The sequence below is a fragment of the Populus nigra genome, chromosome 18 (assembly GCF_951802175.1).
Source record: "Populus nigra chromosome 18, ddPopNigr1.1, whole genome shotgun sequence".
In the NCBI taxonomy this organism is placed as follows: domain Eukaryota; kingdom Viridiplantae; phylum Streptophyta; class Magnoliopsida; order Malpighiales; family Salicaceae; genus Populus; species Populus nigra.
The window spans coordinates 11002141-11014759 of NC_084869.1; the positions used below are offsets into that span (position 1 = coordinate 11002141).

The window sequence follows — 12619 nt, forward strand, 5'->3', positions numbered from 1 at the left end:
TTTTTGAAAAACAAGAAAAAGCAGCTCTTTTCTTGCCTTGTCTATATTTAAATCTGACAAGCAACCTCAGTCAAACTGAACGGTGGCTATAATTCCTGTACACAAAAATCTCCAAATTCGTGAAGGAGCACATGACAAAATAAACAGAAGTGGCAGTTATAAATGCGAATTACAGAATAACCATAACCATGAATGAAGTTTTCTTGTATATGTCCTTTCTATAAGAACATCAATCGTTAGAAAACTCCCTTGCAAAAAATTACTGCAAGAAGATGTTAAGAATGTATAAACTTTAAGAGTATCAGTAACCAGATCTCCTCAAGTATGCTAATACGCCTAACCCAGCAACAAGAGCAGCACCTGCAGCAACAGCACTGTATGCAGAAGCCCATGCATCTGCTTGAGCATAATCAAGACTTTCTGAACTAGAACCTCTCCTTCGGCGTGTGCCTGTATAATCTAAGTGCAATCTCAGACCCTGCAAAGTTGATCGATGTAATTAATCAAGACTGCAGAGCTTCAAGATCCCTTTAGCAAAGAAGGATTGCAGCAGCAAAACACGATTAAAAAATAGAAAAACACCTTTCATGCGAGCATTCACTGTTATTTCTAGAAAAGATCCAGAAAACAAGAGATCAAAGTTTAGGCCTTACTGGAAAATAAATTATGCATGACCAGGACATTACATGAATCCACCCTTTTCCCTTTAAAAACCAATACAAGTTTGAAGAAAATATATATAACTAAAATATTATGAAAACATCAAACGATATTAATCGTAGCTGACCCTTTTTTTATCCATTTTAGACATATTAAGTCACAAATAAGGCAAAAAGGAATGACAGGAAATGAGCCCTCAGTCTTCATGAACTAGCTAAGAAAGTGGAACCCAAAACAAAAGGAAACTTAACCTCCATAGGATAAAAGAGGGGGGGAACTCTATTCATATTGTAGGTTAGGAATAAATTTAAGATATCAAAAACTAAGAACATAAAGTATTAATGAGGGCAGTCTAGTTGGGGGGAAGAGAGTGTGCACATCCACTGGTCCAAAAATCCATTCTTTTCATCTAAGGTACTCGTTATTCTATATCTTCTCATATAAGCATATTCACAATAATATAATATTCTGTTGCCAGGACTTCCTGGTTTTGTTTTTTCTAGAGTTATTCAGGTTACCCATTCTTTTATTATTTTCTTTGTGCAACCATGTCCATATAAAATTTTGATAGGAAATAGAGGAAAATAAAAGAACTTCAAAAAGAAGTCTTTCATGTCTAGAGGATGATCCACAAAGAGCTATTCTCAAATAGTTTACAAATATTAATGCCATTGCCACCAGTAACCCAATCGCCAGGTAAGTTTGTCCCTTAACTTAATTATCCCACTTTTCTAAAGAAAAACATTAATGACAAGCAGACAGCTGACAATACCTTCAAACCAGCTGATCTTGCATGCTCTACAGCAGTAGTGAGGTCACTATCTGATGCCAGAACAACTTTGTCATGGTCTTCATCTTCATACTGCAGAACGCAACCATGAATTAGTATGAAATTAACAGAAAGAAAATAAATTATTAAGGCTACTGATCACACAGTACAAAGTCCATAAAATATACCAGAATTTGAGGTAAGTTGTTGCGGTTAATATCATCCCCTAGCCTCTGAAGGATTGAAGTTATTAGATCAGTCAGACTTCGGGTCTCTACATCAAAAGAAATCAATAAACAAGGTCAGCTACCAATTATATGTGAGCCTTGTTTTCATTAAATGAAACCAGGATTTCACAGCATTCAGCCATTGACATATCCAAAGCCAAAAATCTCAATTTATGGGAATCACAAATATATATTTATACTTTCTAAAAGCAAGTCACCTGGCAGTAACTTGCAATGAAGTGTACATTCCATAAGCTATGCTAGATGCAGTGAGGAAAAGCAAATTCATGACTATCTTAAAAGCCTTGTATAGAAAGCAAAACAAATATCTTACCACAAGTAAATCTGTGCATTCGACCCTTTTTGTCTTCAATTTTAAAAGAAAAGTTGTTTGGCAACCCTGATGATGGATAGAGCAGAGATCTCGCCGTCTCTGTCCCTTCAGAAGCTATTTTCAAGGAACCTTCACTGCCATTTCACCAACTACGTGTAAGTAAACCCGGTAGAAGAAATCAAAATCTAGCTTAATATTAACACCAAAACATCTAACCTCCGCGTCTCATCCTCGTCATCATTAGGACTCATAGCCATGGCAGAATCCCAAAACTTCTGCATCATTGTGCTTGCAGTCTCATTATTTGCTCCAGTAATATTCCCGACCTGATTAATGAAGGGATGGTATAAATGCTTTTATTCTTCTCTGCAATAATCATAGCATCTTATGTTTTTCCCAAGACCAATAATATAAATTTAAACATTATGTGGAGAGCCGGAAAATAAATTACCACATGCATGCCATCTTAATAATTTAAGCATGACACTCATCTACCTTCCCTGCCTTCACTTTTTGAAAAAGACATCATTCCCAAATACACTTCTAAACAACACACACGCATAAGCCATGCACTTGAATTCTAACACAACAGTTTGTGATGGCATAAAAGGCGGAGACCATCCTTCTCCAACTCCAAACTTCCATTCCTATTATTGATATTAAAATCATCCACTACAATTAATTACTTTAAATTTTCTGGATGTCTTGACTCTTTACAAAATTTATTTGTGCATAGGAAGGAAACATGAGCATGGATCCGAATGCAGATATGTTGCCACATCAATTCTTAGAAGTTTAGGATATTATATGTAATGGATACATATTCAAAGTATCTTCAAGTAGCAGAATTTCCCTTCTATTTGTTATTCTTTTGATACATATAGGAAGAATTCAACAAATTTTCTAGAGTATGATATTGAGTACAAGCTGGAAACAGATAACTGAGGAATTTTGAAGAATATTTGCTTTTCAGATTTGAGAGCATGTTGTAGATGTTATCCTAAGGAATAATAATTCATTAAGTCAATGAAACTTGCAAGAGAACATTGTAAAGCACTACATAGTCCAAGAAGGACACGAGCTTGGCTTACTGTGGCGACTGCAGCATGAGTGATATGAATCACATCAATGACAGCAACTATGTTCCCATCTGCATCCAACCATCAAAGGTCATCAGAAACCAAAATGACTGGCCAAAAAGCATTTCACTCTTCATCTAAGAGAATGGTACCTCTATCTACCACAGGAAGGTGCAAGAATTTCCCATCATGCATGGTGTGCAGAGCATCAACAATTGGTGTATCAATTATTGCACATTCTGGATTGGGAGTCATGACCTGTAGAAAAACCCAAAGCAAGATGACCGACTCAACCACTTTCTTCCATTTATCTGAGAGGCATATTCTTCTGTAGTTCTATGTAAGGGTCCAAGTTTACATTTTGAGAGCCATTGCTTCACTCAAAATATGCTAAACAGGTATCTCATTCCCAAAGTCTCACTAAAAACATCCACTAAGATAGAACTATAATTGGCTTATGGCTCTTTTTAGAAGGTACATAATCACACCCTTACTGTTAGCAGATTCTATATCGTTGCAACTAGAAGGATACAGGACATACACGATTTTCTTTTGACAAATTCCCTTGGAAAGCCAACTATGCTATCTGAAAGAGAAATACCTTCTCTACAAGAGTTGAATCTGGAGGAAGATTTTGTGCTATTACTCGCATCAAGATATCTTTTGAACTGACAGAATTAAAAATAAAATAAAATGATGTATATTAATAATAACAACAAAATAAAAACTTCCTGCTATAAGATTTTGATGCAAACACAGATGACGGATGTAGTTTTTAACTCTATTCACTTGCTTGCTAGATGCAATTTAAAATTAAACTCACGTAAAAATTCCTCGGGGTTTTTCATCAACAGTCACTACTGCACAGCCTGATCGAGATTCAAGCATCTTCTTTGTCACCGCCAAAACAGTTTCTGACGGTGATACAGTTACAACCCTGAAAGATGCAAAAACATATCAAATTAAAGAACTGGCTGTCTATTTTGTCCACATATCCTCTAAGCAATTAGTGGTAGAGTATCCAAGATAAACACTCAAGGAGACAAAGTATTACCTACTTTGAATTCTCCGGTATTATAGTAGACAAAGCAGGCCTAAACATTCGCTCTCGAAGTGTCTCAATGAATGTATTGGGTACTGCATGTGAACCAAAAATTAAAAAATAAAACAAAAGTGCAAAGAAAAGTAAGGAACAAATTCTACTCTATGTTATGTTGTAACAAAGTAGCCAGAAAGAGAAGTAATCCAAATGTTATTCAAAGGAACACTTTCACTAACCAGATATGGATGTCCCCCAATTTTTTTCAACACCTTCGACAGCTGCAGCAATCGCTTTTCCTTTTTCTGCAGCCCTTTCCATACGAGCAATAGCGTCATATAAACACTTCGCTATGTCCAGTAAGGCAATAACCTCTCCATTCTCGACAACAGGCAAATGTCTGAATTTTCCTGTTAATTACTAGTATCAGAACCATATCCACATGGCATGATGTAACAGGCTTGCAAGGTTAACTTGCATCTCAGTTTATTACAAACCTTGAACCATCTTCTGGAGAGCTTCCACAGCAAGAGTGTCAGAGAGAACAAAAACAGGGTTCCTAGTCATAACTTTAGAAACAGGTGTCTCCTCAAGATTGACCTCAGGAGCAATTACTCTTGAAGCTAAATCCTACAAAAAAGAGGAAATAAGACATAAATAAAGGTCCACATTAGGGTAAAGGAAAAGAAAAATTCTTTCCACTAGGGTTTTTTTCTTTGACCCAGAAACATAAAATTTTAGTCACACCTTATCTGTAAGGATTCCACAAAGTAACGCATTAGAGTCGGTTAGCAATAAGGCATCAACTCTACGAGCAGCCATCCGACGGCAAGCCTCATAAATGCTTGTGCTCTCAGGAACTGTCAAGGCCTTTGACAAGCGTAGCCGTTTTACTGTGCGCTCTCCAGTTAGTCCCCTGTTTAAGATGTAGTTGCAAATAGAAGATTACATTAATGGTGATGTAGCAACCATTGCTGCTAGACCTTCCAGTGATCTATATTTGTCATGTGAACTGGATACCTGCCTATCTATCTACACAATCAGAGATCACTAATATTTCTCCTACCATGAATTCAATGTTAAAGTCGCACAAAAGATTGATTGCCTAAACATGAGGCCAAGGCCATGCCTTGCGTTTTGTGATTTACTAAGCCCAAACATCCCATTACTGTAGTAGGGAGAAGCGTGAATAATAAGGGGATAGAAAAGAAGTGCATAGAGGAGTTGAATTATAGGTATATGCCTCTTCAACACCCCCATCCCCTTTCAGTTTTCCAAAATCATTAGAAGAACTCCTGATGATCGCATTCCATAACTTTATCAAACTATTCACTTTCATTGATCCAAAAATTTGTTATCCTTTCATTTCCTAAAAAATGATTAGAACCATTAACATACACGACATCAAGAACCAACCTAGAATCCAAATTCATCCTGTTAGGACACACCTCTCCACCATCGAACACATTTTTTTCCTCATGAACCAGACTAATATTGATTGAATCATTTCCATAGCTCACAATTGCAAGCAACAGACACTATACAATTCAAAGCTCTTCTTCTCCTATCTCACAATTTATAATCTCTACAAAAAAAAAAAAAAACTAAATTATATGTAACAATAAAACACTAAAAATCAAATTTAAAATGCCCCAAACTTATTAATTTTTTTCCTTAAATCCTCTGCATCCTCTAATTATTAAATCAATAAATAGAAATGAAAGTAAATTTCAGATTGAACGCAGAAACAAACAAAGAAGGAATCAAAATTCGCAATTCAAAAATAAATAACAAAAAAAACGCAGAGGAAACATACATAGAGCGCGAAGCAGTGAGAGATTTCCTAGAAGCATCAGGACCTCCTCCTCCCTCGTTAGCTTTTTTCCTTCCATGAAACGACGAAGACGACATGCTTTTCCTCGTCGAACTTCCTTGGCTAGCCATCTTCACCACCGATAATAACAAAATTCAATATCAAAATTTTGATAATTCAGGGAAGAATCACGATAGATGAAATCAGATTCTTACTATTTATTTATTAATTAATTTCCCGGGAAAGTTCTCGCGAAGTCAGGATTTCCCGGGAAAAATGGACCGATCGACGAGGAGACGGAGGAGGGAAAAAGGGTGCCCTAAAAATTGGAAATGGGAGAGAATTGCGACAGGATGGGATGCTCTTAAGTCTTACCTTATCTTTGCTATAACGGGAAAACGAAAGATTTTTTTTAATTTCTTTTTTTTTTTACAAAATACAAGAAATGATTTTTTTTTTAATTTTGGTAAAAACTAAAACATTATATTTAATCCTTTTAAAGCCCGTTCTTTCTACTAAAAATAAGCCGTTTTCTTTATACATTGATTGTATTTATAGGGATTCTTTTTTTTATTTGAATTAAAATTAACATTAAATACATAATCTAAATTATTATTTTTTATGTTTTTTAATTTATGAAAATGCTTAAATATATTAAATTATATAATAAAATAATTTATTAGCCTAGAAACTTCATACATGTGGTTGAAAACTATATTTTGATATATTTTAAAAATATATTTTACTTTAAAAAATATTAAAATTTTCAATAATTTTAATATGTTGATGTTAAATATATAAAAAATATCTAAAAAATATTTTAATATATTTCTAAATAAAAAAATTATTTTAAGAAAACATTTTACATCACAATATTAAATATCACAATACTGAATACACATTAAATTAATATTATGGTACTATAAAATTGGCATTCATCATCAGTGTCATCCTAATGACAAATATATTATTTGTTACTATAAAATTTAGATAGTTTTTGAATTATCAACGATAAATAAGTTTACCATGAAAATACTGAATATTTTAAATAAATCAAAAGAGAGTTGTTTCATTCAACAATATCTATTTACTTTAATATATAATGGATGCATAGGACGTGTTTGGCATGTCAATTTTATATATTTTGTAGAATATGACTGTGAGTAATATGATTATTGAGAAAGTTATTATCGTGATCGGTTGAAATTGAAACTGTTTGTTAATATATCTTTATTATATTTGTGAGAATTCAGGAGGGATTTCAATAATTTATCTTAAGACTTCAAACATCTAATTTGTTGATATGTACATAAACACACATAAAGTATATTAATTATATTTTGTACCAATATGTTGAATTAGAATAGACAATAAATTTAATTTTATAAACTAAAACTATAATGTAAAATGATAAACCTACCAACAAATTAAATAACATGTCAAGCAAAGTTTCATTTTATTAAAAAGAAAGCTTTATTAATTAGGGTTCAATTTCAAGAATAGGTGTGTTGTTATTGATGAAAGTAAGGGTATCTTATGTCAATTAAAATAAAGAATAGGCATAATCACATTCCCTTCTCCTTCGTTCTAAAAGGGCATCATGCACATTCCCCATTTTGGAGGGAATACAATATCCTAACAATTTTTTTTTTTAGATTTATAGTTATTTTTTAGTGTGATAAAAGATTATTTTTTAAAAAGATAATTTTTAAAGTTCATTGAAAATTAAATAAGAAGACAACAAAATCAGGGTGCTCAAAACACGGACAAGCTTATTAAGATCTGCACAATCACTGTGGTTCTTTGAGTGTTATGGCTAACCCAATATCACTATGGCATGGTATTAATTAAATATTAGTTATTTGAATGTTATCTAACTCGAAAAGTACTGTTAAACAATAGCAACTCGCTGGCTATTAATAAAGAAGAATATGCTTAACCCTAGCCCAGAGGTCTCCATTTCAGGTTGTAATGGAAGATAAAGATTCTTTGCGTGGGAGTTCATCTTTTTTTCCGATGCACAGGATTTATTGGACAGTGTTCCCCATATGGCAGCGGAACATAACATGATGCAGTTCTTGCAAAAAAGGAATGGCGGTGATCAGCGTGAGAGTGAGGATAGTGTTCACGCTTTGGGTTGCCAAAGGGGATCTTTGTTGGTTGATAGTGTGAGTGATCACTTAATAAAAGTGTTGATCTACGGCTAGATCCAGGATCAAGTGAAGCACTATTAAATGTTTTTTTGTAATCGTAAGCATTCTACGTAGGTAGGAGCTGTATTCGGATATAGTTAGCAGAGCAGAACAAGGGATATAGGCTGAAGAACATGCGTCTTCTCACTTCGGCATGGAATGCAAAGCATTCTTTTTGATCTTGTACCCTAGACTGTCTTTCTTTAATGTGGGTACTTGGTCGCTACACCTTGCCAGACTCTACCCCCAACAAAAATAGCTTGAAGAATTGTTGGACGGGAGGCGCGGGATAAACCACTGATCTAGAAGATGATGATCCAATAGGTGCCTACCAAAAAAAAGGGAAGGCTATGGATACCATGACCGATCACCATCGAGAAAGAAGACGTCGGGGTTGTAAATGACAGGCTGACGAACCCGCTATATATCCTAATAAGGTCCTCTCCTGTGGCAGCAGCTGCTGCAGCTCAAAACCCAGGTCTCGGTTTTCAACTACTTTCTTTTAGTCGGAAGATACTTTTCGTTGATCTCTTACAAGGGTGGTGTCACAAGCCGACCCCTTCTCTAAAAGCTTCTCTGATTTTGTTGACATGAATGAAGCCGTAGTAGGTCAAGAGTCGGTTTTTCTAATAAATGAAGCTACTGCGAAAACTTAAAAGTGGAGAACAACTTGAAGAAATGATCTTAAGTCTTAAGTTGTGTATATCGGAGGCGGTGTCTTTTATCTCTGGTCTTCGCCTTTGGCTTCCTTCCGCCTTGCTTACTTCGTAGACAGAAAGCTTCTCTGTGAGAAGAATTCCCGGGTTGACATGCCCAGCTATCTATCAACATAGAAAGATAAAGCTATATATCTCGACTCTCTCTACCTGTACCAATCTGGAAGTTTACACATAACCTTATAATACAGATCAACGATCCCTTAATGCCGCTTGCTATTCCGCTGATAAAATCTCTCTCGCAAAGATACTCAAAAGTGGCAAGGGATTTCTTTTTCTGTGCAGCTATGAAGCATAGAGATGTCCTTTCTTTATTTACATATTTTTTTAAAAGTATTTTTTATTTAAAAATATATTAAAATAATATTTTTATTTTTATATTAATGAATTTGAAAAAAAACTAAAAAATATTAATTTGAGATTTTAAAAAAAAATTAAAAATTAAAAAAAAAGTAAAAGAAATGCTCATCTCGGTCCCACTAAGAAATTACAAATTCCCTATATCTGTCAAACAAGGCACTTCACATAAATGAAGTGGTATACATGTTGTCGTACAGTACTAGCTACCTGACTCGCGCTATGTCGCGGGTCAAATAATTAAATATTTTAAAAATAATTCTTAAATAAAATAAAAAAGATGATGTTTTGTTCCAGTTATAAAAGGATCCAAAGATATTGGATCTTAGTGGTAGAAAGGTTTAATTGGGTGTTGGTTCCTCAAGGGTTTGCAGACCCGCTCGCCCGGTGACCATAACCAGGTACGCGGGTCTTCCCTAGCGCCTAAGGCTTAGCAGACCATGTGCCAGGTATCTGCATGCTAGGGTCTTAGATAGCCCTAGCGCCAGGTGGCACTCCCAAACCTGGAAGCCCAAGCGCCAGGTGCCCGCAGCCCCAGGGGGTGTGCGTCCAGCCGGGCGCGTGGGGCCTGCAATAATATTTTTTTCAAAAAAAAATTTCCACAACAATAATAATAATCATAATTGTTAATTTCATTTTATTTTTTGCAATTTCCTTCTATTTTGAATATTCATACAAATAATAATAATGAACTAGATGTCATGCATGCGCGATGCTGCGGGTTTGTGACATGTTTGTGCGTTGTTGTGGACCTGTGAAAAAAAAATTATATGAAGAAAAACTATTACAATCCACAATGTTTTCAAGAAAAAAACTACAAAACTAAATTCTTAACCAGATTAATATTTAAAAAATAAAATGAACAAAGAAAAAAACAATAAAATCGATAACGATAATTTAAAAAAAAATCATAACAAAAAAAAATCATGTGGAGGAATATTGTAGCAATCCACAGTGTTTTAAAGAATAAAGCTAAATTCTCAACCAACTCAATATGAAAAAAATAAAATCGACAAAGACAATTCTGGAAAAAAAATGCAAAAAAATAATAATAAAAAACTATATGGGGAAACACTGTAGCAATCTACAGTGTTTTAAAAAAAAAACTATAAAGCTAAATTTTCAACCAGCTCCATATTAAAAAAATAAAATCAACAAAAACAATTCTGAAAAAAAAACACAAAAAATTGAAAAAAAAAAGAAGAAGATAATTTTGGGGAAAAAAGAAAAAATGAAAAAAAAACATGTGGGGAAAGTTAAAGCTGAATTCTCAACCAGCTTAATATTAAAAAAATCGACAAAGATAATTTTGGAAAAAAACATGGGGGGAAACATTGTAACAAAAAAAAAACTATGTGGGGAAACATGGTAACAATCCACAGTGTTTTTTTTTAAAAAACCTACGAAACAAAATCGACAAAGACTATTTTGGGAAAAAAAACAATTCATAAAAAAAACCATGTAGGGAAACATTGTAGTAATCTATAATGTTTTTTTAAAAAAAACTACAGAACTAAATTTTCAACCAGTTCAATGTTTTAAAAAAATCGACAAAGATAATTTTGAAAAAAACCACAAAAAAAAAAAAGACAATCTTGGGAAAAGAAGAAAAAAACATGTAAAGCCCAAAAAAAGGGAAAAAGAACGGAAAAAATATGGGAAAAAAAAGGAAAAAAAAACAAAAAACAAAAAAAAGAAGCATGTGGCGTGGGGAAAGCTACAATACTTTCCTTACGCCATTTAGAGTATTAGTTAATAATAATATGCTTTTTTAACATTTAATTACAATAAAAGTAATAATATTTAAAATACAAATAATAATATTTATCGCATCAATAATAATATGAAACTTGTTTGAACAAAGTTGATGTAGTAATATTTTTTTAAAAAATATTAACAATACCAATAACAATAATAATTGTTTGGGGATAAAAGTTTACTTTTTATGTCTTGGGAAAAATAGCAATGCATTATTCCTCTAGAGTGTGGTCTACGATAGCTTTGACTTTGAGTGTACATAGGAGAGTAGCAAGGTCTCCAAGATCAATTAGTTTATTTTATTATTATAGGGCTCGTGTTTTGTCACGATATGTTTATAAAAAAAACTGTAATAACTTACAATCACATTCAAATTTAAATATATTAAAACTAAATTTGAAAAATAAGAAATGTTATCTCAGATTTGATGCTTTAATTTGAATATAATTTTTTACCTACTCGTCGTGGGGCTGCAGCCAGGTATGCGGGTCTGTCCCTAATGCACAAAGCATGGCAGACCCCGCTTTAGGTGTCTACATGCTAGGACCTCGGTCATCCCTAATGCCAGGTGTCTGCATGCTAGGGCCTCGGCCAGCCAACGCACCAGGTGACAGCAGCTTAAAGCGCTTGCATGTGTGATAAACATAGAATACTTTAGAGATTTGTGATGCTGTTGATAATCTTCAGAATAATGTTTTTCCACAATTTGAATAATACAATTGTTAACATATATATACACAGGATTTGCAGGTTTTAATTTAGAAACGAAGCTAAGATTACGCTTAGCATTTACTCTGAGGATTGTTTGCTATTACAGGCTTGATATTAGGCTTGCATGATGGTTGCATGATTCTGTGTAGGAGGCAAGGGATCATGTGCCTGATCTATGATGATTTCCTTTATACGCTCTCGCAAGATGGGTGGGCCATCAGCTAAGCCAGTCTTGAGCGGTAGATAATGCAGACGTTGTCGGGATAAAGGCTTGGTTAGCAGATCTGCCAGCTGATTGTGAGTGTTGACATGATGGACATTAAGAATCTTCTTCTGACCCATATCGCGTACAAAGTGGAGGTCAATCTAAATATGCTTCATCCGTGAATACTAAACTGGATTAAAACTGAGGTGTGTGGCTCCCAGGTTATCACATAACAGTTGTGGTGGACAAAGTTCTTTGAACAAGGACACCAGCCATACAATTTCAGACGTAGCAGTAGCGAGAGAACAATACTCAGCTTCAGTTGATGATTGGGTGATGACACATTGTTTTTTTAGCTCCAAGAGATGGGGTTGGACCCAAGAAAGGTAATGTAAGCCAAAGTGGAAGTGCGATCATCATAATTTCCAGCTCAGTCAACATTAGCAGAGGTGGTAACAACAAATGATGAATGATGATTAATGTGAATGCCAAGGAAAATCGTTTTCTTCAGATAATAGAGCAAACATTTTGTAGCTACCCAGTGAGTGACTGTGGGTTGATCCATAAACTGTGAAAACTTATTAACAACGAAGCAAATGTTAGGACGGGTAAGGGACATATATTGTAAACCACCGATAATACTTCTAAATTCAGTGCTATTGCAGTGAGCTATTCCATCATTGAGCTTTAGTTGAAGTGGACATAGAAGAAGAGACATCCTTAAAACCCTGCATGTTGGTATTTGAGAGAAGGTCCCGT

General features: G+C 34.4%; 1 protein-coding gene across 1 annotated transcript; it reads right to left on the reverse strand.

Annotated features, from left to right (window-relative positions):
• Positions 1–6291, reverse strand: LOC133677810 (CBS domain-containing protein CBSCBSPB1-like). The gene is made up of 15 exons (XM_062099934.1): positions 6137–6291; positions 5925–6052; positions 4856–5024; positions 4606–4738; positions 4348–4518; positions 4128–4206; positions 3893–4006; positions 3671–3737; positions 3222–3327; positions 3082–3140; positions 2207–2316; positions 1991–2124; positions 1618–1703; positions 1433–1522; positions 1–478 (listed from the first exon to the last, which is right to left on the reverse strand). Exons 2-15 carry the CDS (start codon positions 6050–6052, stop codon positions 302–304), a joined length of 1623 nt encoding a protein of 540 aa, XP_061955918.1. The 5' UTR covers positions 6137–6291; the 3' UTR covers positions 1–301.
• Between the last annotated feature and the right edge of the window lie 6328 nt (positions 6292–12619).